Source organism: Brachionichthys hirsutus, chromosome 17, assembly GCF_040956055.1.
Source record: "Brachionichthys hirsutus isolate HB-005 chromosome 17, CSIRO-AGI_Bhir_v1, whole genome shotgun sequence".
Classification (NCBI taxonomy): domain Eukaryota; kingdom Metazoa; phylum Chordata; class Actinopteri; order Lophiiformes; family Brachionichthyidae; genus Brachionichthys; species Brachionichthys hirsutus.
The window spans coordinates 8,639,350-8,666,227 of record NC_090913.1 but is presented as its reverse complement, the minus strand read 5'-3'; the positions used below and the strand labels follow the sequence as shown (position 1 = coordinate 8,666,227).

Sequence of the window (26,878 nt, the reverse complement as noted above, 5' to 3'; positions counted from 1 at the left end):
TATGGGGAATGGGGCAATGTTCAGGAGGGGTTAGAACGCTGACATTTGAGATAGGGCGTGGCCCAGAAGCGGCGGCGGCCTCTGGATAATGGCAAACAGAATTTTAGGCCTTCTTCAGTCTGTTTCCACAGCTTCAAAAGAATGCCTCACAATCTCTTCTTTTGTGATGATTTTAATAAGCTCTGTCATTGTGTCGCCTCAATAGAGTAACACTTCTTTTGTGTTAATTGTGTGTAGCGCTTTTAAAATTTAGAGTGATCATGAAATGACATAAAACGTATTTAATGACTTTACCTCACTGACAGTAAGATCTGCGATGCGCTGGTGACACATCCAGGGTGTACCCCCCCCCCCCCCCCCCACTGCCCTTAGCCTGCTGGGAGAGGCTCCAGCAACACAAATTGTAAACTTCACATCATTGATCTTCAGAAATATGAATTTATTATCATGCAAAGATGTGTCTGCCCTTGCGTTGGAGTAAAACCTGATCCAATGCTTTGTGAGGGTTTTACGCACCACTGCGCGCTGCATCAGGACCGCTCTCCCTCTCACCGGTCACATGTTAACGCTGCAGCGCGCACAGAGGTGCCAAACGGATTAAAAAGCCGCCCTCCGGCTGCAGCTTGAAGCAGATCCCGTGTGAAGAGACTCGAGGAATGGCCTCTGGACGGGAGGAATCGAACGTGACCAGCAATCTGACCAACAGATTCGTGCAGCCGGCGTGGCGCATCGCGCTGTGGTCGGTGGCTTACAGCACCGTGCTGGCGGTGGCGGTTTTCGGAAACTTGATAGTGGTTTGGATTATTCTGGCGCACAAACGGATGAGGACTGTCACCAACTATTTCTTGTTGAACTTGGCTTTCTCTGATGTTTCGATGGCCGCGTTCAACACGCTCATCAACTTCATCTACGCGGCCCACGGAGAGTGGTACTTTGGAGACGTCTACTGCAGGTTCCACAACTTCTTCCCTGTGGCCGCCGTGTTCTCCAGCATCTACTCTATGACGGCGATAGCCATCGACAGGTGAGCGCGTCCATTACTTATAAAGGAGGCTTTTTTTTTTCATTAAATTTGATTTTTTTAATCATATCTTGTAAAATATGCGTCCAATTCACTCACCAGAAATCACAGCCATAAAGGGGTCAGATATGAACTATCATGAAAAATGTCTTCTAGATCTGATCCAGAATGAGGTCAGGAAAAAATTATATTAAATCTTAACATTAAAAACTCAGTTTATGGATTCAAAAAAGCAGTTAAAAATACACATAAACTCTGATTCATTTGTACTTTTCTTGGTTTGTGTATAAATATACCAAGAACAATTTATAATCTTTGGATGATGATCCCAGATCACCATCTGGATCCAGAGATTTTTAAATATATGACTGAGTCCGGGTTATTTTTATTTATTTTGTCGTGCTCTCTGAGTGTTTTATACAGTTGCTATTAGATATGTTTTGCTATTTCATTTATTTTTATTTATTTCTGTCATTTCATGCATGGTTTTAGATTATCATTCTATCTAATAAATCAGATCATGAAGTTGCCTGCACTCCACTTCTGTAGTTTTTTTTTAAAACAATTACATTCAATATTTTTATGAACTATCTTGTCTTTAAGCTATAATGAATTGAGCGTAAAGTCATTGCTCAGACCCGTGACCTCTGACCTTCCAGGTACATGGCCATCATCCACCCCCTGAAGCCCCGCCTGTCGTCGAAGGTCACCGTAGCGGTCATCGTGTGTATCTGGAGTCTGGCCGTGGTCCTGGCCTTACCCCTCTGCTACTTCTCCGCCACCCGAGCTCTGCCTCGCAGGACGCTCTGCTACGTGGCCTGGCCTCGCATGACCAAGGACCCGTTCATGTGAGGACACCGTGTGTCCGCCTGATATGTGAGGCTTCACCGTCGGCTCATCCAGTTTTGTGTGTGTTTGTGCTTCTTCATTTGTTACAGGTATCATACCATAGTGACAGTTCTGGTCTACGTGCTGCCATTAGCGGTGATGGGCATCACTTACACCATTGTGGGGGTGACATTGTGGGGAGGAGAGATCCCAGGAGACTCATCTCATAACTATCACGGACAGCTCAGGGCCAAAAGGAAGGTAAACATCACACTTATTTATTGTTTTATTTGCGATTGTTTGTTTTTTTGCCTTCATTTCCCCCCTTTTGTTCCTGTTGAAGACTAATATTATTTGTTATTTCATACGCATAATATGAATAAATTGTTTCCTGATATATATTTTGTTTGATATTTTCTCTTGTGCAATCGCGACTATGTCGCTTACACATTTAGTACGCAGGAAGAGGCAGCACAGGTGCAGGTTTGGCTCTGACTCCCTCATAGTACGTTTCACAGACAAAAGATTGTCGGAGGCTCAGATTACTGACACAGGTATGAGAGATGAAAGGGAGGGACTTCTAAGTGTCAGGAAACACAGCTGCAAGACAATGTCAGCGCTGATTCAAATGCTCGCAGTGATAAGATCCCATCTGGCCGAGGAGCTTAAAGGAAGCCGCTCTCGTATCCGTCTAGCAGATGAGTGTCTGCTCATGGTGTAATAGCCCCCCCCCCCCCCCCCCCACACACAGCTCTGTTTAGAGCTGTAATGCACTGATGAGGTTTGTGCTGCTCTCCCATTCACCCGACCTGGAACCTGCTGGGTCCGGTGACCTTTCTCCTCTATAGCGGCGAAACTCGTCAGAGATGCGCCGACGCGCCGCGTCTTCAAACTACAGCTTTTCTGTCAAAGAAGCTGAGATTTATATCAAAACAATACACATAAAATAGTATTGTTTTAACAATCCAGCACAGATTTTCATGGATTTACATTTATTTGATGATGTAATTGCACGGTCACCAATCATTATGCGATTCATCTGCTTCCTCAATTTCACACAGTCTAATCAGCTGTTCCTCTCCCCAATACTCACATTTCCACAAATTCATTTCATTTTTTGAGTAATCCTGTTTAAACACACACACCCACTCACGCACACACAACATCATCCGATTTTAGCTGTGGAGATAATACATCAAATGACTGTTTACTGTGAGAGGCATTGTTTTTTAGTGATTTACCCGACCCTGCAATCCCTTCAGAGCAGCGGTCGGCTTATTGATTTAGGTATTACATCCTGCAAATATTCTGTGTTAATTTCAGATTATAGCAACATCATTCATTCATTCATTCATTCAAGCCAAATAAAATGTGAATCTTTTCATCAATATTATTTTCTGGTCAAAAACAGGGTAGATACATAGGAACATGCATACATGTCTAACATACAAATAAATCATAATGTTTCTCAGGTTTTAAGCAGATTGAAACCCAAATTCCACGGAAACTTTGTGGAAATGTGGGCCCTGGTTAAGAGAAAAGGTGATTTAGGGTTTCAGGCTGGAACGGATGGAGGAACAATCGGAGGCAGAGCTGGGCTGTTCACGACAAACCGACCTTTGCTCACTGATAGTTAGATTAGATCAGAGTGCTGCTGATAAATGCTTTTATTTCTTTCCTGTACCTTTCAGGTGGTGAAGATGATGATTATCGTCGTGGTAACCTTTGCCCTCTGCTGGCTGCCCTATCATATTTACTTCATTGTGACGGGTGTCAACAAGCGACTGAGCAAGTGGAAGTACATCCAGCAGGTATATCTCTCAGTGCTGTGGCTGGCGATGAGCTCCACCATGTACAACCCCATCATCTACTGCTGCCTCAACAGCAGGTGAGCCAATGATTCTCTCTCTGTCGCTCTTCTGTCGCTACTCTACACGTACTGGAGGATTTGATTTGGATGCAGGTTCCGGGTTGGCTTCAAGAAGTTTTTCCGCTGGTGCCCTTTTGTCCGGATCTCGAGCTACGGCGAGCTGGAGCTCCAAAACACAAGACATCGAGCGGGTCACCAGAGCACCATGCGGGTCGACACCAGCATCCTCAGCAAGGGCAAGAGCACTCGTTCACATGGACATAAATCAGCACAAAACTCTGACCTCAATAATGAGGTGAACTAGCTGTTTCCACTGTGGATTCATTAACAGAACCAAAATTTGCCAATTGAGATTTCATATTGTTTTGGTACGTAGCACCAAGGTAGAGAACAAAGGAGGATTAAAAAGCACGTACTGTGAGAATATATATTTAAATAGAAAATAGTAATAATAATTAAAAAAAACATTCTAAAAATATGTGATCCGCAACAAGGGTGTTCCATGAAAGTGAAATACCAGTAACATGTTGTCCAGGAATATACAAACTTTACAGTGTGAAGTAAACTTTAATATTATTTTCCTGTTGTGAGGTGATGGTCCTCATTGTTAGAAGAACATGTTGATGTTTTCTGGAGGTTATTTTAGTGCTCTGTATTATTATTTTTTTATTTCTATTTTCTGATGTATTGCCTCTATATATATATTTATTTTTTGAGAAGTAAGGGGTACACGATTCATCAAAAAAAAAGAAGAAATACATAAGCTTTGAGTCCAAGTCGGTCACGTTATGATGTCATTATAATGTTATTACCGTATATTACACCTGATACTTCATCAACATCACAGAAAAAAAAAATACTTTAAACCGCTTCTTATATTTTGTAATTTGTTCCATGTTACAGTCTGTGCTGTTACGTAACACAATAATACGTTTATTGTATTATTGTGCTGTGCTGGTTGATGCTCTCTGGTGATCTAGAGACACAGATATTAAAAGATCCTCGTGGATGTTACCTGCATTTCATGACAGAATGTAAATCCACAAGTGCTTGATGCGTTCAGTTTGGTTTGTTAGGAAACGTGCCGTTTTTAAAATGTACTTTTGGGACTGTTTTACAGTTTAGCATGCACTCTCAGATTGTTTTTATTTTTTTATTATATAATAAATTAATGTCATCATATTTTGTTATTTCAGCGCAGATTCAAACACACGGAGACGCGTGATATTTGATGTGTTTTATTGTTGCATTATGATGTAAAAGTAGAATAAAAGTTCACATTGTCTCGCTATTTGACCAAAGAGAGTTCAGAGTTCACTTACATGTAGGACAGCAGCCTGCAGCGGTATAATGACACACACTCGGGCATCTCATTCTGATCAAATGGTAGATTTGATCGGGCTGGTTGTGGCATGATTGCCTCGCAGCAAGACTGCGCTGGTTCTGAATCCAGACCTGAAGCCTTTCTGGGGAGATTGTGAACAAACTGTATGACATTTATAAACAATGCTAAAGTTTGTGCATCAAAAATGGACACAAAAATCTGCATGTGCGCCTTATTGTGGCGAACTCTTTGAGGCTGCCTTGCAAACCATTAACTGTGCATACTTTCTCTCCCTGCAGAAATACTGACAATGATGTGTGGATTGCTCATTGATTGCAGAAAATAAGAATTCGGTCATTTAAGAATGCAATAAATGCGTAATGTATATTTAAACACAGTGTAGTTATGCAACCATGTACAAAAGCGTGCAGCATTGAGATTGTCAGATATATGTTTTTGTGAGCGGTAAGTCTCATATCGGTCTGATAAAGTTTCGTTAAGCAGTTACTGAAGGGTTAAGACCATAAGCAGCGTCACAAGCCACTGGGAGGAGACACGGGCTGGAGACCTGGAGGGATGGAGAGAGGGAGGGGGGGGGGGCAAAGATGATGTCATCAAACTACAGTACATGCTCTTCCTATTCAGACAGCTTTTTGGGCAGCAGACAAGCTGAGCCTCCGTTTCTGCTTCAGGTCAGTGAAGCTTTACAAAAAGACTTCAGACAAAACCAGCGTTGGAAAAAAGTCCCCAAACCTTTTTTTTGTTTTTTAGATGAGAAAAATATTTTCAGATGAATAAACTTCATTTTCCTCATTAATAAAATATGAAATAATTCATGAGCATTTGCGACAATCAATCAGTGAATAATCTGATCATAATTATTTAAGATTATTACTCTCATGACAAAGAAAATTTGTCATGGAAATGAAAAATAAAATAAATAAATAAATAAAATTCCAGAATGTTTGCTATTTACTGTAAGACAGTTATTTATCTTTTTCTACTCATTAATTAATTCTCATTATGAAGCATTGGAATATCGTACACAGATTATTTTTTTTCCCCATCATCGTCGTATTACTCAAAAACACTAACGCAAGTCTTACCTTGAAAACATGTAACAGTTGTGCGAGGCCACCACGTCTGAATGTCTCAAAATGATCTCAGTGTATTCGGTTCTGTCTGCGTCAGATACTTCCTTTACATCCTCCACAGTGAACATTTCAGCCGGAGACAAGAGTGCTGCATCCTCATCCGTGCAAATGTTGGCGCCCAGGTTGGCAAAGAAACAGGACGTGATGTTAAAAACCACCTGCCCATCCAAGTCATAATCCGTCAGCACACTCGAGCTGGAATGGACCTTGAAAAATGTTCCAAATCTGACTTTCGAGCCCTTTTTTGCTGTGTATTTTTCTTCGTGGACAACATACATTGTCTGGCACTTCTCTGGAGGCAGCAGCATCATTGAATCCATGAGCAGGAAGTGAAAAGACTTGAAATGAAAGTAGCTTTCATAGATGCTCTCGTTCGCGCCCAATGTCTTCACTGCATTGTTAAAGGCGTTGATGAAGTCTTCACCCCCACTGGCGTATGTCGACAATGCGGCGGTATTTTCCTCTGCTTTTCCAGGCATTATCTTGGAACACTGATCCTTTTGGCTCCATGCGTTGTTGAACGCCTTACTGTGATTTAGCTCTTGTTTCAACAGGCCTGAATGGATAAACTTCTTCAAAGCCTGTTCACGGCATCCACTGTAAATGTCGTCGACGGCGTCCTTTGCCATGTCCAGTGCGTTTACATGCTCCGCAGTTGCCTTAAATGGATGATAGAATTTAAAATACATTTTTATTCTGTCTAAATTATTAGCACAACAGATACTGAATGGCTTTTGTTCGGCAAATAATGCTTACTGTGCAGAAGAGAGCCACTGAAATGCTTGCAGAAAGAAGCAGATTTCCTTTGTTCCACATCTTGAAGAGTTGCTTTTTAGTTTTCTCCCTGCACAAAAAAGAATTCAAAGTAAAGCATTTAGCAGGACCAGACAAGCCTTTCACACGCCCGAGGAAAGGGATGGAATTTTTTTTGGGACACAAGCCGTGAGCCTAGCGTTGTTAGTTTTGGTGAAATAGACGTAAATGATTAAACTCTTCAAATGTTGAAAATATTGAAAGGCACGTACCTCAAGTAAGGAAGATTTATTTCCAGGAACAACTTCAAATATCAAGTCCACATCTATACGGCTTGGGGTGTGTGATCAGAACGCTGTCGGTGCATGGGAGGTGGAGAACATTATCTCAGTGAGAAACTCCTTTTCCTTTCCTGTGGAAGGAAATTAGATGCCATTGGGAATCCTACTGTTTGTTCAGCTACTGAGCTACTGCAGAAAACGCTTGCTTGTTTGTTGCAGATTGCTTTTTTAAACAGATAACTCTAAATGGCTTAGCCCAGTTCATTTCAAATGATCTATTTTCTCTTCAGTTTTAATGATTCGTGATTTTCCGCTTCCACTGCTGCCAGAGTTACGTCTAAGCCGTCCACTGAAATGCATTTTGCCATTAAGATTTCTGAGGCTTTACATGTAATTTATTATAGCTTATGTAATATAAATGTAGTTTGGGACTTTTAAATGTAATCTCAAAAAGGATAAAAAAAATTAGGAGTAAAATAATTGTATGACACCTTTGGTGTTCCCTAGAGATTGAACCTGTGAATACTTTATCCCTATTTTTCCAAGACTGCATTCCACTTTCTGACCCTCCTCTTCCTTCCTTCCTTCCTTCCTTCCTCACCACGGTATGAACTTACAGAAACTCAGATTTGCTGAGTAGCGATAAGAGTTCATTAAAAATGGGAGGACGTGTAGGGAATGTTTTACTTCATCCCTTCTTCATTAAATTCAATCTTTGCCCTGCTGCAGTTGAGGGTCAGTTTACAAACTCTATGATAGTGAGACAGATTTTTGGCAAGTAAGTCTAATCAAGTATGGTTTTAATTGTAAAAAAAAAGAGAAAACAAATAATTACACATATTATATTTATATACCATGGAATCACTTTTTATTGACATTTATACACATAAATCAAATAAATATATTCATAGTCAAATTATGCAGACAGATTAATTGGTCTGAGAGAAACAACCCAATTTTAATCTTTTTGGAGGACATCCTGGAAGAAGAATGGTGAGCAGTCGGTCCAGATATTAAAGCACACACCACGAGATAACAGCTGGAAAACATGAGTTTCAAGAAGTGAGGGTGAGCTGATAGAATGAATGTTTATTTAGCAAGAACAAAAATTCTTGTGATTTCTGGCTGTGGAAATTAACTTTCCTGTTTGGATAACAATAAATCTGGGAAAACACAAATACCTGTTGCAAGAAAGGTTTTGATATTATGGGAATTTTGGGCTGTTGAGACTTTCACAGCTCGGTTGGGTCCGGGTTAGCCTATTAGAGAACCTTTTGTTATTAGTTGTTACCTTTTAGATAGAATAAGATATGACATCATGAGTTTATAGCCGTTCCAGCAGGAGGCAGTAATGCATGTTTTGTGAACGCAACTCTCCTGCAAACCCCGACGAAGAAGACTAAATCACGTGACCGGATAAAGTTTCGTTTCCTGTTCCGGACGCGCCAAAGAGAAATGAAGACGTCTTGACGGTTTGTTTTTATTTAATTTTTTAAATATTAAAATATTAAAATATTAAAATATCACCTGCAAAAGCAGTTTATAGTCTTATTTTGTGATTGTCTTATTACTTCTGATGGAAACAACGTTTGTTTGTGTTGCGCCCAGTCGACCTGTAGCTTATGTTGAATATTTAAGCTTATAAATATAATAATCTGTTGTGTTTTCACATCATATTACGTAGACAATAATTGTCATTTATTATATTATATTTTGACCATGTATATCCAGCCATTGAGATCTTAAACGAGGATACAGGATGTTTTTGTTTGTGTTGAATAAGTAATCTGTTATGTCTGTCAGGCACTGAAAGTCGGCTGAATGATTGAAACGCCTCTATAATGTGTCGTATCTCCAGGAACCTCCATCCGAGCTGACCTCGCTTTGGAGGAGACTAAACCCTGGGCACATAAGAGGCAGTAAATAAGCGTCTGAGGATGAGGAAGTGGGGCGACCGACTGAAAATGGTTGAGCAGCTCGCTCAGTCGTTCCAGCTGAATCCTCTGACCTCACAGTACAAACCTCGACTCTGGCCGTGCCAGCCTTCGTCCGTTTGGAAACTCTTCTCCCGTCAAAGCGCGGCTATCGGTTTTGCCCAGACCTGCAGAGAGGTAACGCGAGACTGGGAGATGTCTAATGTTTACCACAGAAAGGAGTGTGAAGGAGCGTTTCGTCTTTCCCTAGAATGTGCATGTTTTTGCACTCGAAAAAGAAAAGGCAGCCCTGGGTCAGAGGATCTACTTGGTCACCAGTTACACTGAGCTGTGGCATTATTACAGGTAATGTCTGCATTTTATGTGTCTGGGAAAAAAAAACACAAGTGGGTATGTGCAATGAGTTTTTTCCCCTCTTGATTGTTTTTCAGGACGTATTCGCAGTCCTTGATGCACTGTTATGAAGTGATACCGGAGGGCTCCGTCTGTAAGCTTTACTTTGACTTGGAGTTCCACAAGCCGTCAAACGAAGGAGCCGATGGCAAAACTATGGTGTCTTCACTTATCCAGGTGGGGCCCTTTTTCGTGTCATGCAATATTATATACATATATATATATACAGTATATTTAATGTCTGTTTTTTCCAGTACGTTTGTGACAAGCTGAAGGAAATTTATGGAGTCGAATGCACCACGAAAAGCGTCCTGAATTTGGACTCCAGCACGGAAGAGAAGTTCAGTCGACATCTCATCTTCAATATCCAAAATGCCGCTTTCAAAGACAACATCCATGCGGGTATGTTCTGTGTTGTGTGGAGGCAGAACAGAAACATGTTCTTGCATATTTGAAGTTGATTTATTTTCTACGGATTTTTCTTATAGGTACGTTTATCCATGCAATTCTTCAACCGGTCTTGAGCGCAGCCAAAAGTAGGAGTCGCTTTAATGTTGCTGTGGATCCGATCGAAGGAAATAACGAAACACGGTTTGTTTTTCCAGACCCTTGCAAATGAATATTTGTATATTTCTGCAGGCGTTACACTTTGTGTGTGTAAAATGTTCAACATGGTGTACTAACAGCAGATTGCAATCTGGTCCTGGGGTGAAAACGGCAAAGTCAGCTGAGGTGGATGAGAGTCTAAAGACCAAGAGGCGGAAGCTGGAAGAGCGAGATCTCAGTTTTCTCCAGGTGAAAAACAAGGATGGCAAAGACTGTCTCTTTGTTGATCTTGGTAAGAGGAACCAAAAGTGTGTGTGTCCTGTTTGCCTTTATATTAGACACACACACACTTTCAACCAAGTTCAGGAACCCTTTTTGATTTTGTCTACTTCTCTATTGTGCATATATGGATGTATATAATTGGTGTTATAATGTGCAAAAACAGGTGTTTACACAAAGAACAGAAATTTCCGCCTCTACAAATCATCAAAAGTGGGAAAGAACGCTGCGTTCACACTGGCAGATGACAACAGATTTATTACCAAACCTGAGAAGGGCCTGTCTGCGGAAGAAAGCATTTTCTTGGCTTCCTTAGTCTGTAATTTGAGGTATAACGCACATCGTTGCGTATTAAGCTATTAAATAAGCTATTAAATAGTTATTGACTCTTATTTCTGGGATTAGATTCACAGGTCAGAGAATTCTGACATGGGACATACCAGAAACAAAGACGGCCAAAACCTCAGACTGTCATGACCGACAGAGATCAGCCGCAGATCCGGGTGACACTGGCTCCACTCATCTATTCATACGTGCTCATCGTATTATGTATTAAGTCGGCGTCTCAATGTGATTGTCTTTGCTGCCCTATCCATCCCTGATAGACTCACTTTCTGGGTGCCTGTCCTCCCCACATCAAGAAGTGGATAACTTTGTATTAAGTGTGGTTAAAAAAGATGGAATACATGGAAGTAAGTATCGGGGGCAGGGACTGGGCTGGGCTGATGGGAGATAAAGCGTTTTGTTTGATGTTAAATGGCTGACAATTCAGAGTAGGTGAACTAGATTTCATTTTTATTGACGTACAAATCAGCACCTAAAAACGGATGCCGTCAAATCCAGCAGGAAGTTCAGGATTTGCTGTGAGAGCCGACTCAAAAGCGTGATCATTTGGAGACTGTAGTTTTAGATCGCTAAAGGAGTGTCAACAAAAATATGACCTACATGAATGTTAGATTTATTGCATCGCTGAGTTACATTGGATTAGTTACTGATTACAATAGTAGCGTAAATCCAAGACTGCCGTTTGGCTTCAACAGGCATCAGACGATGGAACTACTTTGCTGCTGAACAGCTGCTTGTCTACGACATTGCCAAATACCGCTGGTGTGCTAACGTGGGGAGGTTTCATAAAAGCAACAACATCATGTACGTTCACTTGATGTGATCTTTTATTCACACACCTTCCTCTATCCATCCTTCTGATTTAGTCTCATGCTTGCCTGCAGGATCATTGTGGATCTGAAAGATGAATCGTGGTACCAGAAGTGTCACGATCCGGAATGCAAGACCTTCAGATCCTCAAGTACCGTGTTTACCCTAAGAGCGCTGCAAAGACATCAGCCTCAGGCTTGAATCTGATACACGGTTAAGATTCTAATTCCTACTTCTGCAGGTTACCCACTGCCCCAGGAGCTTTGTGTCGGCTACATCCTGGCACTGGTTAGTTTGGTTTTTAGCGTTAAGGCATAGGAAATTCTGCTGTTGGTGTTTTAAACCTGAAACACTTCTGTTCGCCGACAGGATGATGAAGACCAGACTTACTTAATGGATGAGGCTGGAAACATTGAACCCAGTCAGGCTCCAAACCAGACCCCACAAAGCACACCGAGTCCGGAGGAGGAATCCACGGATGTGTGGGGAGACCGACGGGACGACAAGGACTTTTCAGAGAGCCTCAACGACTTTGAACACGACAGCGGGGAAATCTCCGATCAGCTTTTACTCACATGTATGGCCGATTTTGATCCCCAGTAGATTTTAGCATTGTGTTATTTTGGACTGGCTGCACAGCAACAAAGCTACAACCTTCGTATTAACATAAATAACTAAGTCCACATATATAAAATTAAATTTAATGAGCAACTAATCACCTGTAACACAATGTAGTTGTAATTAAACGTTTGCACCCAGAACTTGAAGCATGTTATAAACCGCTTGTAATCAAATGTTTTCATATACATAACATGTAATTGTTGGAAAAGTACATATTGTAAATAAAAGCTGCTTACAACTGCATTTATTAAAATGTTTGACTTGTGTTTAGAAATGCTGATCGAAATCAGAGACTTTAATTATTGCAAAAAATTAATTGATGCACTTTACCGACAAATACAAAGGTTTTGGAAAAAGTAATTTATTTAGTACGGTTAACAAAAACCCTGTTGCCTGAATCAAAGTTTCTGTTGTACTGATACCCAAATATTTACCGTGAACAATGGTGGCTTTATCCTATAATATAACCTCGAGAGAAGATTCAGTCTTTTTCATGCAATTTTCAAGAAAAACAAAAAAATACACACAATCTGAACAACATTTCCAACAGGCGATCAACATTTGTACCAAATCGGGTTCATCAATCCTTTAGTTGAAATCATCAGTAACGCAGCGACACGTGGAATTACAGCAAGCAGAGCGTCAGGCATGAAGCTCTGCAGACAGAGTTTTCAGCATATACATTAATTTACAGGCTTAATGTTTATGTTAAATATCAACTTAAATAGATTACAGAAAAACAATCTGGTATATAAATATATTTATCACTATTTTAAAGTCACATCTTGCTTTTTCCCCCCCCACAAGTTAAAAAAAAAAGCCAAGCCGAAGGGGATGGACATTTTTTGACCATGAAGTAGTCGGTGGCAGCAAATTACATTTCCTTTAAGTGTTGTAAAATTTCTTGTTAAAGTACATAAATACAAATTCAACTTTAACTTATCTAGTTTGTTTGGAACCACAAACCTGTGAATATTGTCCCTTGAGAGAATTCCCTTTAAGAAACATTAAAATATTGCATTATTTTTGCAAAGGTGTGACGTATCAATACACCGACTAAACTGTCTATTACACAGGTGAGCTTTTGATCCGTTACAATTAAAAACCACTCTAAAATGTGCACTTTTATCACTAAGGATTTTAACAATCAGGAGGATGTGTTTTGTTCAAAAAAAAAAAAGTGAACGCCTTAAGTTCAACGTGTGAAAATCAGGAGCGAGAGCAAAAGTGTTTGTCGTTGCAGAGTGTTTATTGGTTCTGGCGCAGTGGCCTAAATGATTGACGCCTTTCTTTTAGTTCCCCTAAATCAGTTTAGAGCTTGATTCTGGAATAGAGTTCATCGATTAGCTCTCTGAAGCGGTTCCGAAGCGCAGCCCTCTTGGCCTTCAGGGTAGGGGTCAGCAGGCCGTTCTGAACAGAAAACAAGTCGGGGTGCAACGCAATGTCTCTCACCTGCAGAGAGGAATGCAAAAATTAATATTTTAAGCTATTTCCCATCATACATATATCTGCTAATTATTTCTGGTTTCAATTATAAAGTGTTCAGTGTGTCTATATTGCATTTCCATGGCAACAATCACCTGCTCAAAAGACTTAAGTCCTGTCTCTTTGCCTAGTCTCAGCATGTCCTCCAGAATGGCATTCTTCACATCCTGCACACAGAAAATTGTTAGCATGCGCAGCAAACAGCGGTTCTATGCTTGGGCTGCTGGCGGTAGCAAATCGCACCTTGTTCCTGCAAAGCTCAGAGTAGGACCCTTTAATTCCCTTTTTCTTGATCCAAATGGGTAAAAGGTCTGGATCCGGTACCACTATCCCCACCAGGCAGGCCTGACCGAATGGCACACAGAAAACAGGAGGATCAGCCTCACCAGTCCTCCCACTTCACCAAGAGAAATCCTGCTATTTACCTGCAAGCTGTCACCATGAACAAATATCTGGGCTACCGGCTGACTGAGATTGTAGGTGTTTTCAATTTTATCAGGGGCGATGTATTCTCCTTGTGCCAGCTTGAAAATGTGCTTCTTTCTGTCGGTGAGCTTCAGAGTGCCGTTCTTGTAAAAAAAGACAAAACATTTAGAAATAGCAATACCTATTTAAGATTGAGACTCATGCATGTAAAATAAAACCATCGACCTAATAGTCCCTTTTAATCCATTTGGGCTTTGTCCAACCATCATTTAAAGTTACCGGATTTATGACATCTTAATCATTTCAACATGGCGGATGCAGACAGAGCCACAGATGCCGAACCCTTTAAACATGGAGGTTAGAGTCGTAAAGATCAATAATGTCCTTCCTTACGGGAAGCCATTTCCCAATGTCTCCCGTGTGCAGCCATCCATCCTGGTCGATCGCCTCTGCCGTTTTCACCGGATCTTTCAGGTATCCCTGGAATACATTTGGTCCTTTGACACACACCTAGAGGGGGACGACATCAAATTAGTCGTCATCGCTCTGGTGATCTGTGGCATCGCCCTCCGCACGTCTGAAGCTTCTCCTCACCTCTCCTTCTCCATTGGCTGCAAAGTAGTTCATTTCTGCCACGTCCACCAGTTTGACAGCGTTGCAGGGCAGGGGAGGGCCGACGTGACCTTGAGGCAGATAACAGTTTCACGGCTCAAGACGCACACGATGGCGTGGATTTTACACATCATCATAGCACACAAGCGGAGGCTCTTACCTGCGCTCCAGTCCCCGGGCATGGACATGGTGCACCCGGCTGTGCATTCGGTCTGGCCGTAGCCTTCGTAAAACTGGAAACATGGGCATGCTTTTTAGTGACAGTTAACCCCCCCCCCCACACACACACACAATCCCAATTTCTGGATATCTGATTGAGGCTCACCTGACAGCCCAGCGCGGCTCGGAGAAACGTCAGGACGGTGGAAGACACCGGCGCTGCTCCTGTTATGATCAGTCTCACACGCCCACCCAGGCTCGCCTGAAAAGTGTGAAACGAAATCAAAAGGACTGGAAACGTGCGGGAACATTTTAAAAAAATGGGATTTGATCTGAATATTCACCCCAACCGGAAACCCAGGGCTTATTCAAAGCTCGAGAGAAGCGCTATACACGCTTACCTGCACTTTTCTGAAGATGAGTTTGTCCCACATGCTGGTTTGTCTGACCACACCATTTTTAAGCTCCGCCTCCTTCCTCCTGAAAGCAAAATCGAGCAGCCACTTTTTCAGCGGTGTGTTGGCTTGACTAAATATCTGTGGAGATTTGAGACAAGCTTATTTTAAGGGCCTCCGTCAGACAGGATTACAGCACTTTATATGAAACAGTAAAAAAAATCCATCGTTGCTTGAATTATTTTTCTGCTTTAACTTTATGAACTACATAATTCATTGTCTGACCTTATCAAACATGCGGTTGAGGAGGCGTGGGACCACGGGAAAGACCGTCGGACGCAGCGCTTTCAGGTCGTCCATCAAACATCGAATGTCTCCTTGGAAGTAACCAATCCGAGCTCCGTGGATGAGAATGACAGCCTGATGAAAAGAGAAACACCTTATTCATACTTGTTGTGCACATTACGAAGGAGCAGCTCGCTGTGTAGCCAGTTGTTTGATATTCGAACCTGCGCCCTGTATTTTACTAAATAAAATCCCTCTCAGACTTCTTTCAATCTTCTATACTGGCAGCACCTACAAGGAACTTCATGAGAACAAAAGCAGTTTTCTTAAAGCTGCAGAAGGCTGGGCATCAAAAAATATTTTAAGTACCTTTGCCAATATGACACCTGAGTTCTAGCATTTTTCTTTTGGGGGGGGTATTTTGAGGTTAATAATTTTAAAATATATATATTCTTAAATTTATCCCCCCCCCCCCCCAAAAAAAATCAGGTTTCGTGAAAAACATCGTCGTTGAATTGAGTTTTTCCCTCTGAGGAAATACAGCTGCATGAAATTCAGAATTAAACAAAGCCGTAACATGGGTCAGAATAGCGAGAATATTTTTATAAATCTGGCCACTTGTCATTGTTTGACACCCAGCCCCGAAGGTGAAAAGTTAGAAGGAAAGGACAACATGTCATTAACATGCCACATGTTGCTCAAAAGTTAACAGAGCAGCGGTGTCGTTAGTGTTCCCAAATCTCTCACATATTTTCCTCATAATCTAAAAACAACTCCTACTTGTAATACAACACAATCGTGTGAAAACGTTCTGAATTTACAGCACACATTTTAAAAAAGGGCCTGCAAGCTACACTTTCAATAATTATACTTAACTGTGGGCAAATAATTTCCTTATGCAATACATCTGAAGGTAAACAAGTCAGATACATACCTGTACAACCCTCTCAAACATGTGAGCTAGAGGGAGATAGGATACATGAATGTCATGGACGTTCAGCATGCAGTGTACCTGCGGAGGACACGCAAAACACATGCATGGATGCAGGTCAAGCACAGCCGACTATACCTCCACCACCCTCTCAAACATGTGGGCCAATGGGAGGTAGGAGATGAGCACGTCTTTGTGGCTGGGCTTCAGAGTGGCCTGGATGACAGCATGTAGATGGATGGGAGGGGAGAAGGGACAAACACAGGGGCGGGGGGGGGGGGGGGGGGCAGTGGCAAGACAGACGGGGGGGGGGGGGGGGGTCAACCTGAGTCAGACGGGGCTTTTAGGTTTGAGCTCCTCTGCTTTCATGCATGAATGTTTCATCTAAAGTTCATTCATGAGATGGCACAAACTTATGTTATAGGTGTGGTCCAAAAAAAAAGTGCAAGGAGGCCATTTCCTGAAATGTATACAGTTATTTGCATTTTTGAATATTGTAGTATAAATATATAAACGTGTTTATTCATTCATTCATGCACTGGTTCTATAAAAATCACATGCCACGACAAAGAATAACGTAATTTACTGCCTCTGCTGCGACACTCAATGAATATTAACCGTTTCAAGATTCGATGAATTCGTCATGCGTGCGTCATCTTCCTCACATCATACAAACCCCCACCAAGAAAGCAGGGAAGCGTGTATGCACTCTCAGAGTCCAGGGCAAAGGTCACAAATTGCTGTGAGTGCAGTTTAAAGGTCAATGATATCATTATACGAGCATTTTAGCAATCAATGAGCAATTTAAGTAAATTAGAAAATCCACCTTAAAACAAACATACATGATTAACTATTGTCATTCATCTTAGAGCAATTAAATGTTACGTCGTGCATGTCTAGTATGAGAGTTTGCTTACCTGTGTTATTTTAATAAAAGCTGCAGTGTTGGCGATTATACTTCTGTGACTTAGCATGGCCCCTTTTGGGTGTCCTGAAAGGATCATCAGAATTATAAAAGATAGGTGGGGGGTTAAAGTGATAAAAATGGTGAAGTATTACTGGGTCATGTGATCACCTGTGGTTCCAGATGTAAAGCAAACAATGGCGAGGTCCTCTGGTTTCGGAGGCTGTAATCAGATCACAGATTAAATTTGATACGCAACAAAGCCCGAGTAGAAGATGCTGTTGCATGAGAACAAGGCAGTTTAGTGCAGTGTGAATTAAAGTTCCCTCTCAGACTCAGACTTCTGTAGATCGCAAACATATAACTAAAGCTGAAACTAAAAGTGACAAGGTTCACACTTTGTGTCCTGCAAATCTATGATTCTGCTCGTGTGTTTCTTTTCGACTCACCAGCGGTTCCCGTTGATTGGCTTTCCCCAAAGCCTGAAACAATATTAATAAATCAGGCTCAATACAATCTTTGTGAACAACAACTGTTCTCTGCATTAACTTCAGATTATTGTCACTCACCTCAAACTCCTTCAAGTTTATAATCTCAATGCCACACTCCTGCCCACGAGTCAGCAGGTCGCCATCGAAGGCCTCCATCAGCACGATCGTCTTTACTTTTGACCCTTTCCCACCGACATGGTCCAAAATCATCCGAGCCTTCTCGGGCACGTCGCAGATCACAGTTGAGATGTCAGCTAGAAAAAGAGACACCGAAATCAAACCTGTGCACCCGTTTCAGTGATTTTCATCGAGAGGAGCGCAATAATATCACACGTGTGTAAGCGTTTGAGGGAGAACCTTTGCCTACCTTTGTCGATAATGTAGCCGATGGCCTCTTTGCCGAGCGTGTCGTACAGCGGAACCGCCACCAGGGAGTACGTGTAACAGGCCAGCTCGGAAATGGTCCACTGAGAGGCAGAATATAGAGCAGCTTCCATTACAGATGAATAACCCAACGTCACTTTGAGTTATGTTCTTAAACAATAGAGCAGACGATTATTCTCATTTACTTTTTTCTTTTTTTGGTGCTAGAAATTCCCCAAAATTGCTTCATTATATCAACACGAAACGTAAAAGCAGCGACATGCTGCAACACGCTGGCCGTTTCTGGAACTGAAAACCACGTCTCACTGTCTCCCTGCGTGTGAGGTGCCACACGTTCAGACACAGATCAGGAAAAAGCCTTCCAAACACGCTCAGTTCAGGATCACAGATGAAGTCTAAACCTCCAGCGCAGAGTCAATAACAGTAACAGTGATAGGCTGCACTCGCCCCACCCTCGTTATCGTGACTGCGGTCGCACGGAGAAACCTCCGGCAGTGCTTTGGCGTGAGGGCGAGTGTGGTGAAGGCGTTCCTCAACGAATTAACCTCCCTGACTAAATACAAGTGGCTTGTATGTAGCTATAGCTATACCACAGCATATAATACTTTAACGCAGGCCTACTCACGACCAAATCGGTTTGTATCTTTATTTTCTTTTGCTACTCTTTTCATTCGTGCATGAGAATTCTGCATTATGGCTTGAATTCCACAAAGCAACAAAGAAAAGGTAGTGAATGGCAGCAACGTAAAAAACCAAGCCATTTGTTTTACCTCTGGCCGGTTCTGTGAAAAGATGCCAATGAACCTGTTCCCGGTATGAGAGTGCCCTCTGTGAAGCAGCGCGGAGCCCAGGTTTTCTGCTCTTTCTGCCACCTGTAAAAATAATAGATGATTGTTGTGAACAAGTAGAATATTATACTCTCATGTCCTCGTGTCCTCACCTCGCCGTAAGACTGCCACTCGTACGGCTGGTTCGGCTTCCTCGATCCAAGGCAAGGTCCGTCATCTGCAAAAAAATATATCAAAGATCCTTTTTAGCCACGTTCCATCGATGAGTGGATTCACACCGAACACAATATGAATTTCCCCTTTACTTCATTATCACCAAGGGAACGCTTGGATTTCATTTCATTTCAAACCTTTATTTATACTCAAAGGGCACTTAGGTTTCCCTCATTTACACTGACAAATGTTACATCGTCGTATGTCCAGATTCTGAGAGCTACATCAAAAATCCATGCGAATAGACCCGATACTGCAGTAAAACTCACTTGATTCTCTGAGTCCTCTGAGGAACACCTCATACATGGTCTGGGCGTCGCTGTAATAGTGCGTCATCGGTGCGTCGCTGTCATTCAGCATCGACCTCCTTGCAAGCTCACCGCCCTGCAAATGAACATTACGATCAATAGAGACCAAACGTGTGAGGAGATGGAGAAATGGAACGTTTTTTGGATAAAAGTGCTGTCTTTGCAATATTTTAACAGCCGAGTGCCAGGGCGCCACCTAGTGGGATGTAGAATTCGTGGTACAGCCAAATGTTTAGAATTAAATGAATTTTGGTAAACATGCAAAGCTTTTATCAAATCTAATTATGAAAGTTTCTCACCTTCTAAATAAGCCATCATGCTTTTGCAGTTAATGTTAATGAAAATGTCAGAGAGCTTTATTTCAAGACAGAGCAGAAACACATTTTAGTTTTTCCAAATGCAGACAAGAGTGAGCAAGTTTTGACAGCTGCAATTTCAGTTTCTGGATGGATTCCATGAGCATTCCTGCTGAATGAGACATGCTGCATCGCTTTCCTTTGGATTCCAAGATTCAGTTATTCCTCTCTAGCAAAAAGAGGCAAAAAAGTTCCATCGATTTTGTAAGATTCTAAATTCCACAAACTATGAGGACATTCCTCATCATTATAGCAGCGGAAAGGGAACAGACGACCTACTGAGATTTCCACTGACTGCATATTGAGGTCAAAGGGTCCTTTGAGGGCTTTTGGACGGAAGGCAAACCAGTAGGTGGTGAAGGCAGCGAAGGCACCCATTCCCATTAGAGCGCTGGTGGGCAATCCGCGGACATACTGCCGCAGGTCATCCAGCTCGGGAAGCCGCAGCTGTCTCAGGACTTCCTGGGCCTGCATGACTGTTCTGCAGTGACCCTGCAGGAAATGGAAGAATCCTCGTTATATACATCCATCCATTTTCTTGTAGATGAGAAATGTCTGATCTACAGCCGCTGTTCTGCTTTGCAGGTCACGGGAAGGAAATACGACTGCGTGTAAATGTTTCAGCTCTCAGGTCTTTGCAGACCTCGGCACACTGTAAAACATATAGATCTTAAATTCAAGTTTTTTTTTTTTTTTTAAAGTAGGGGTTCAGCAACAGTCAAAATCTGAAGATAATGAAACAGAAAGTTCCAAAGAATCTTAAAAGGAAAAAAAAAACAAGACAGAGAAAATGATGGATCCAAAATAAATAAGATTTCTTTCAAAATTGAAACAACTCCTCCTACTATTCATTTAGATTAGCGAGCTTCCTTTCAGTTGTTCATCCTGAAGTGTCCAATCAGACCAACAGACTCCACTTTAAAGAGGAAAATCCCGTTTTTCCAGACAGCATTAGCGGGGCCGATGCTGACAAAAGATGCAACAAGCACTCTCAGATGGAGAGGTAGGCGGAACAGCTTCCATCGAGGTAATAATTGACTTCTCACCTACGTCTATTATTAACACTGAGCTCATGACACGGTAACTTTGCCAACTGGGGCAAAGTATTATATTTAAAACAACAACAACAGTTGGAAGGCAACAGGGCTTTAAAAAAAAATGGATAAAGCTGAAGAGAGACTGAAGATTATAAATCATCCAACGTTTTTAGATTTGAATAACACAATGAATTCATTAAAGCGGTTCAGTTCTAGCAAGGATTCACAACCAAATTTATATTAAAATGATTAAAAGCCATCCTTAAAGCGCCCAAATGCTCCAGTGAAGCTTCTTCCTGGTGTTGCTTGTAGCCCACAAAGGCAACACAAACCATGGTGCGACCCCCCCCCCCCCCCCCCCCCTCACATGGGACACATTTAAAGAAGCGCAAAGGGATTTTCAAAGCCACGACTGATAAATCTCCTTACTCACAAGCCAGCAGTGTGTCGAGGAAGAAAGGCAAAAGACTGTCCAGAGACTGTCCCTTCGCTGCAGCTATGAGGAGGACGCACACTAACCTCTAATAGACCTCCGAGGTCATCACAACTATGAATAGCAGAGACACGCCCCTTTCAAACAGGCACCATGTGTGAGGCGCCGCTTGCCATACGCCGTGCTTCGAAAATCAACTTTCATTCATTTCCAGACACGCCCGTCGTGATGCAAGAATGTGCTTTTTTATTAATCGTGTTTATTTAACATTGAACGACCCACGTGTTTAGACCTTATCTGGACACGGTGTGCTCAATGTCGATGTTGCCAAGCATTCAAAGTGGAAAAGAAAAACAAATGATAACACCTTGATCAATGGAAGGCCATTGTATTCCGGATAAGATAAATGGGTTGTTGTTTTTTTACTGGTATCCCAACATTGACTGAGAAAATGGACCCATTAGCAACCGGCATGACTCAGAAGTGAGGATAAATGCTGCCAACCATAAACTGTCCCTGTGAAATAGAAGGAGGAGTCACACTGGACTCTGGTTTAAGGATACAAATCCTGACCTTGCACAAGACAACCAGACAAAAGACAGGAGGTTCTGACCTCTGCATGCACGGTCGCTCAGGGAAGACTGGGTGGAGGATGGGATTTGTGAAGTGGAACAAAGGTCACACACTAGCCGCTAGCAGACCGGGACAGCATGACACAACCAAGAGCAAGAAAACACATGTTCAACCTAACGTCACGAGCCTTCGTTAGAAACTTGTATATCTGAATGGTGAATTAAAAAAAGGGTGTCTTCTGTTTTTCTTAAACAAATAAACACATGAGATGCGTTGCTACAAGGGCCAGAGATGCGTTTGTAAATATAAAGCCAGATCTAGTTATTCCTGCTTTTAAAAGCCTTCAAACCATCGTCCTCAAAAGGCAGAAATTCCTCCCCGACCGAAGCAAAGTGATGACAGCGTGGCGTTCTGCTCCAGATTCACTAAACTCAAGTATCTCTCTGTTTCCTCCCATTAAGCTGCTTCTCTTCTCAAAAAGGAAAAAAAACTCCCCCCCCCAAAAAAAAATCACATGATTGAATGCACACATCTGCTTGGCCATCACAGCATGTCTGCGTTCTCGCTGCTCATGTGACAGCATGTTGGGAGGAAGGCAATCAACACAATTCACATTCCACAGATTCCTGCGAGAGGAAGTTGGCAGAGACATCACAACTCAGCACACCTCTCGACTTTACCCCCCCCCCCCCCCAAAAAAAAACAAAAAAAAACAAATCAATACAGGAACACGTGTTGGTGCCGATCCCTCAGAAAGCCATCTTCTTCATCCATACTGCAGGATGAGAAAATCAATGTCTGCACACCACATGCAACAGTCAGCAGACAACTTAGCTTAGCTTAGTTTAGCATGAGGACTGGAGAGAGAGGGGGGCACTTTTTTTTGGACCCCTTGCAAAGCTATTTTAATCTGCCTGTCAGGGTCTGTGTGCTCAATACAGGTTTTTGTTTTGATGCTGGATCATTTCATGATGGAACAAATATACAAGTGGAGAAAATCTAGTTCATTCCATTTAAAGCATCCAATCTGCATTAATAACTGCTGTGTTGGTTCTAGGAGGGTGGAAATCTATTTGGGAAAATTGTCTAACAAATATTCTTGTTTATTCAATGCTAAAAGTCTATATGAATAAAAATGATATAATCATGATGATAATCCTGCGTGGATGCTTGAATCTAAACCTCACGATCACGGTTAAACACACCGGATGAGTGCGTTAACATCATTTCACGCTGTCCGGAAATACAACCCAAATGAACGCATAAACGCACGGCGTGGATTTCAGCCTTTAACAGCTGTTATAGTCTTCCTCGACGCGCTACTGACTGGCTTGGTGTCAACCGGTCAGCTCAACTCAAATAACGTGAATGGAAAAGGGTGCAAAGATATTCTCTTGGTAAAGACTTGATTGTTCCTCTTTTCTAATCTAATCTAATCTAATCTTGCCTTGCCTTGCCTTGCCTTGCCTTGCCTTGCAGTACGCGCGCAGCGCAGTGACCGGTAAATGCGTAAAGGCACCGGCGGATCAGGCAAAAAAAAAGAAAAGAAAGTTGAACCCAAATGATTAGTCTTGTCTGTCTATAATCAACCAACATTGCTACGTGTCCGTCTGAATGAATTTCAGGGGATACGCGTCACACAAACGCAGAGATCAGCGATACCAACAGATTAAAGAAGACGTAATCTTTGATATCGATAATAACATAGGAATCAAATCAAACACGATTAGAATCAGGGGAATAAAGATGCGGCTTTTGCCGAATGGCTAAAAACATATTTCATGATTGCGCTCTATTTTTAGGCAACAATAGGCGAGTGTATTTTTTTTTTTTTTTTTTTACAGAGGGTCCCTAAAAGCACCACGCTTTGACAAAAAAAAACAGACAGCATACATATCGTCATCATTTGCAACATGAGGGTCACTGGAGAACTGGAAGAGAATAAGATAATATTCCACTAACCTGTCAGCAGCAGCGGATTCAGAGCTGAATATTATGGAACATCCAGCAGCGACAGCGGCTCTGCGCTTTTGTTCAGAATGGTGCGGCGCTCAGCCAATCAGGAGCGGCCAGACGCGTCGCTGTGGATCACGTTTGAAAGGGGCATTGTGATTGGCCAATGTGACTTGTTAGAATTAGATTTATTTGAATTAGCAGGAAATTGGCCGCAGATCAACCACGTGGTTAAATAAATGAGCTTTTAAAGACAAAGTCCAGTTTATTAAGTCGGGATACTGAATTTTCACTGTCGGGGCCTCGTCTCTCCCTACAAAGCACTTCAGAGGCACCTCTCACTCACATTCAGGTAAGTTAGATGGCACCTCAGCCGGTGTGCCGGCAGATGGCGCTGCAACCCAGTGTTATCTGATGCCGCTCGAGACCCTGGCCCAGACTCCGACATGTACCAGCAGGTGCGAAACACTCTTCTTCTCTCCTTTGCAGATGGAGCTGTCAACGGAGGTCCCGCCCCCCAAAGATGATACGCGCCAGCAGGTGCCTCAGCAGCTGCCTCTCGGCAGGTGGGTCTGGTACTGCAGTACTGGTACTGGTACCTGCACCAGCTTTGGCTCAGCTCTGGCACTGCAGCTATTTCACAGTGGATCAATCTGGAATTGTGTCACCGCATGGTGAAGTTCACCAAGACATATTTACAGATTATTCAAAAATGTTTAAAGTATCTGAGTTTGCAAACTTCAATGATTTTTAGGCAATCGGATTACTTCCCTGGTTCAAAACGGGATTCTTATTATTTCAGATATTTTATTTATCGTGTTAATTTAATATTACAATAATAAAAGTAATGCAACTCTCAGTTGTGAGTTTATTATTTATCTTGATGTATTGATCATCTGATTATCTTGATCCATGTAAATCTCCTGTCAGATTTTTGTAATTATTTTTTTTGATATCTGCATACATATTTGTATAAAAATAAAAATAAATGTTCACCAGTGTAGTCTCAAATCTCACTGCAGCTCGTTATACTCCTGTGCGCAGACCACTCAAGTTCCCAAATACTGTATACCACCCGGAGGCGTCACTTGCACTACAGCGATGACGTCAGAGCCGGTTTTCGCTCTCTCGGACGTGGGGCAAAAGCATTTGCTGCTGTGATTGGTCCATATTTTACATAAGATAGTGGCCTAATATATATTGTAATTTGTTTTTTTTTAGAACTGTAAATGCTTTTATTTTGTATTCCAATTTCAGTTCCAATGATTAGAAGTAAACGTCAGAACAACGTGTTCCCATGATGTATGAGCCACTTTACTGACCCGCAGAGTTTGGTGTGAACTACTACAGTTCAGGCAGAAGGTGGCGCACCAGACCAAAGGATTGTGGATTCCGGGGACCCTCAGGTCACCACGGGCCAGTGCGCAGCGCCTAACGACGCACGCTCTCCCAGCAGCCCTCAGTGAGTTCACGCAGGGTGTTGCTGTTGAGCTGCTGCCACACATTAGACGAGGCTGAAAGGCTTGAATGGGTTCTCGTGGTTTGCGCTAATGTCAGGAGAGCACAAGAGAAACGTGCAGTTTGCGCGTGTGTATGATATGTCACGTGATTTTAATTATTTGCAAAGGAATATTTCTCCATACTTTTGGTGGCAGGAAAAATGTCGCATGACCCGTAAAACCGGCTACTGTGTTGGTTTATATGCAATAAACTAAAGACGCACCAGGATGACTGGTCTTTGAAAGTGCAGAAATAATAATGGAGTCAAAACCACAAAGAAAAATATTGAGGTTTTAATTAATAAATGCCAGTGAAGCCTAATTTCTAATATTTGATGTTGCATAGATAAAGTCCCTGTTCTGCAATGAATTAGAGGCGATCAATCAGTATAATCTTTTATTCAACATTAACCAATTTTACTTATTTTAACATCAGCTCCAGTATTCTACTGTAACATGCACATTAGCGCATGCATGGACCAATCTGATCAGCGCAAAGAAGAACTGCGAAAAGTCATAAATAATGCGAATACTAGTATGTTTTATACACGTGTAAGGATTCTGAATATTCCATTACAAACGGAGACGCACTGTACTGTTTTGGTGCAGGAAAAGCATGGCTTAATGGCGTGCACCTTTACGCTCCGACAAATGTTTCATTCATGTAGCCTCTAAACTTAAAAAGAAGCTTTTGGCATAAAACCGGCGCGTTGCGGCACCATTTAACATATTTTTTTTACGAGACAATTATAACTTTCACGTCATTATTATTGTTAAATACATTTTGACGCATCGCTGATCCACTTTGTTGACACGATAATGTCGTTCAGCAAAACCTTTTAGTGTTTAATTCAGTTACTTGAAGAAGAAAAAAAATCCACAGAACACAAGTCTCTCTCTATATTTCAAAGGACAAACACATAAAAGATGTTAAAACTGCACAGTCAAGTAATTGGATTTTATGCCCCCGTCCTGCTCGCTTGCGCTTTTCTCTCCATGGTGCACGAAAAACTCTCCAAGCGCCTCATGTGTCTTGTGAGCTTTTTCTTTCGCCATCTCCGCAGCTTTTTTTTTTTTTTAATTCTTCGACATGCACTCACAGGATCAAATTTATCCAAGCACGGTGAAGGTTTCGAGATTAAAACGCGTTGTCGGTGACAAAAAAAACAAACAAAATAGTGGGAGCAAACTGTTTTGGCGCATGAGAGCCGTCTGAATCACGCGAGGAGCGCACACAATAAACCTGTTGTTAAAACCTTGCTGTGAAAATATGTTTGAAGAAAACAGCCAATTGTTGTATGAAATGTATTCAAGTATAAAATAATGCCCTTTGTCTGAGGGGGAAAACTTTAGCAATGGTGAGGGTACAAAAGTCCCCTGTGGCATTTACTAGCATCCTTTGTGGCCGTTGCGCTTTGGCGTCTCCACTTGGCGCATTACCCGCAGGCCCCTTTAAACGCGATTGTTTCTTTCTTTCTAATGACATT

General features: G+C 42.0%; 4 protein-coding genes across 4 annotated transcripts; 2 read left to right on the top strand and 2 right to left on the bottom strand.

The window, feature by feature from the left end:
* The first annotated feature begins 656 nt into the window (after nucleotides 1–656).
* tacr3l (tachykinin receptor 3-like) lies at nucleotides 657–4,023 on the top strand. Its single transcript, XM_068750694.1, has 5 exons — nucleotides 657–1,024; nucleotides 1,681–1,869; nucleotides 1,960–2,110; nucleotides 3,541–3,737; nucleotides 3,813–4,023. The coding sequence occupies exons 1-5, from the start codon at nucleotides 657–659 to the stop codon at nucleotides 4,021–4,023; spliced, it is 1,116 nt and encodes a 371-aa protein (XP_068606795.1).
* Nucleotides 4,024–4,947: 924 nt separating this feature from the next.
* si:ch211-145b13.6 (ecto-ADP-ribosyltransferase 5) lies at nucleotides 4,948–7,013 on the bottom strand. Its single transcript, XM_068751345.1, has 3 exons — nucleotides 6,954–7,013; nucleotides 6,150–6,856; nucleotides 4,948–5,611 (listed from the first exon to the last, which is right to left on the bottom strand). Exons 1-3 carry the CDS (start codon nucleotides 7,011–7,013, stop codon nucleotides 5,548–5,550), a joined length of 831 nt encoding a protein of 276 aa, XP_068607446.1. The 3' UTR covers nucleotides 4,948–5,547.
* Nucleotides 7,014–9,168: 2,155 nt separating this feature from the next.
* primpol (primase and polymerase (DNA-directed)) lies at nucleotides 9,169–12,315 on the top strand. Its single transcript, XM_068751175.1, has 13 exons — nucleotides 9,169–9,342; nucleotides 9,416–9,510; nucleotides 9,597–9,735; nucleotides 9,813–9,960; nucleotides 10,047–10,103; nucleotides 10,286–10,396; nucleotides 10,550–10,712; nucleotides 10,789–10,886; nucleotides 10,989–11,075; nucleotides 11,424–11,532; nucleotides 11,613–11,689; nucleotides 11,780–11,826; nucleotides 11,908–12,315. The coding sequence occupies exons 1-13, from the start codon at nucleotides 9,169–9,171 to the stop codon at nucleotides 12,139–12,141; spliced, it is 1,539 nt and encodes a 512-aa protein (XP_068607276.1). The 3' UTR covers nucleotides 12,142–12,315.
* A 1,080-nt stretch (nucleotides 12,316–13,395) lies between these two features.
* On the bottom strand, nucleotides 13,396–23,936 carry acsl1a (acyl-CoA synthetase long chain family member 1a). Its single transcript, XM_068751118.1, has 21 exons — nucleotides 23,902–23,936; nucleotides 20,176–20,388; nucleotides 19,502–19,616; nucleotides 19,172–19,236; nucleotides 19,002–19,103; nucleotides 18,215–18,314; nucleotides 17,926–18,101; nucleotides 17,806–17,838; nucleotides 17,528–17,579; nucleotides 17,370–17,443; nucleotides 16,591–16,668; nucleotides 15,522–15,656; nucleotides 15,243–15,377; nucleotides 15,008–15,103; nucleotides 14,843–14,915; nucleotides 14,665–14,753; nucleotides 14,464–14,580; nucleotides 14,070–14,213; nucleotides 13,888–13,989; nucleotides 13,740–13,811; nucleotides 13,396–13,611 (listed from the first exon to the last, which is right to left on the bottom strand). Exons 2-21 carry the CDS (start codon nucleotides 20,368–20,370, stop codon nucleotides 13,471–13,473), a joined length of 2,094 nt encoding a protein of 697 aa, XP_068607219.1. The 5' UTR covers nucleotides 20,371–20,388; nucleotides 23,902–23,936; the 3' UTR covers nucleotides 13,396–13,470.
* Nucleotides 23,937–26,878: the final 2,942 nt, after the last annotated feature.

Bases quoted from the DNA above. Each gene is read 5' to 3' on its own strand.
- si:ch211-145b13.6 (XM_068751345.1), bottom strand. From the start codon at position 7,013: ATGTGGAACAAAGGAAATCTGCTTCTTTCTGCAAGCATTTCAGTGGCT. The intron at 6,857-6,953 runs GTAAGCATTATT...CATCCATTTAAG, and splicing joins CAGTGGCTCTCTTCTGCACA to GCAACTGCGGAGCATGTAAA. The intron at 5,612-6,149 runs GTAAGACTTGCG...CCATCCCTCCAG, and splicing joins AACTGTTACATGTTTTCAAG to GTCTCCAGCCCGTGTCTCCT.
- primpol (XM_068751175.1), top strand. From the start codon at position 9,169: ATGAGGAAGTGGGGCGACCGACTGAAAATGGTTGAGCAGCTCGCTCAG. The intron at 9,961-10,046 runs GTATGTTCTGTG...TTTTTCTTATAG, and splicing joins CAAAGACAACATCCATGCGG to GTACGTTTATCCATGCAATT. The intron at 10,104-10,285 runs GCTTTAATGTTG...CGGCAAAGTCAG, and splicing joins CGCAGCCAAAAGTAGGAGTC to CTGAGGTGGATGAGAGTCTA.
- acsl1a (XM_068751118.1), bottom strand. From the start codon at position 20,370: ATGCAGGCCCAGGAAGTCCTGAGACAGCTGCGGCTTCCCGAGCTGGAT. The intron at 14,916-15,007 runs GTGAGCCTCAAT...CCATGTTTCCAG, and splicing joins GAGCCGCGCTGGGCTGTCAG to TTTTACGAAGGCTACGGCCA. The intron at 13,990-14,069 runs GTAAATAGCAGG...CCATTCGGTCAG, and splicing joins TTCATGGTGACAGCTTGCAG to GCCTGCCTGGTGGGGATAGT.
- tacr3l (XM_068750694.1), top strand. From the start codon at position 657: ATGGCCTCTGGACGGGAGGAATCGAACGTGACCAGCAATCTGACCAAC. The intron at 1,025-1,680 runs GTGAGCGCGTCC...CTGACCTTCCAG, and splicing joins ACGGCGATAGCCATCGACAG to GTACATGGCCATCATCCACC. The intron at 3,738-3,812 runs GTGAGCCAATGA...ATTTGGATGCAG, and splicing joins TACTGCTGCCTCAACAGCAG to GTTCCGGGTTGGCTTCAAGA.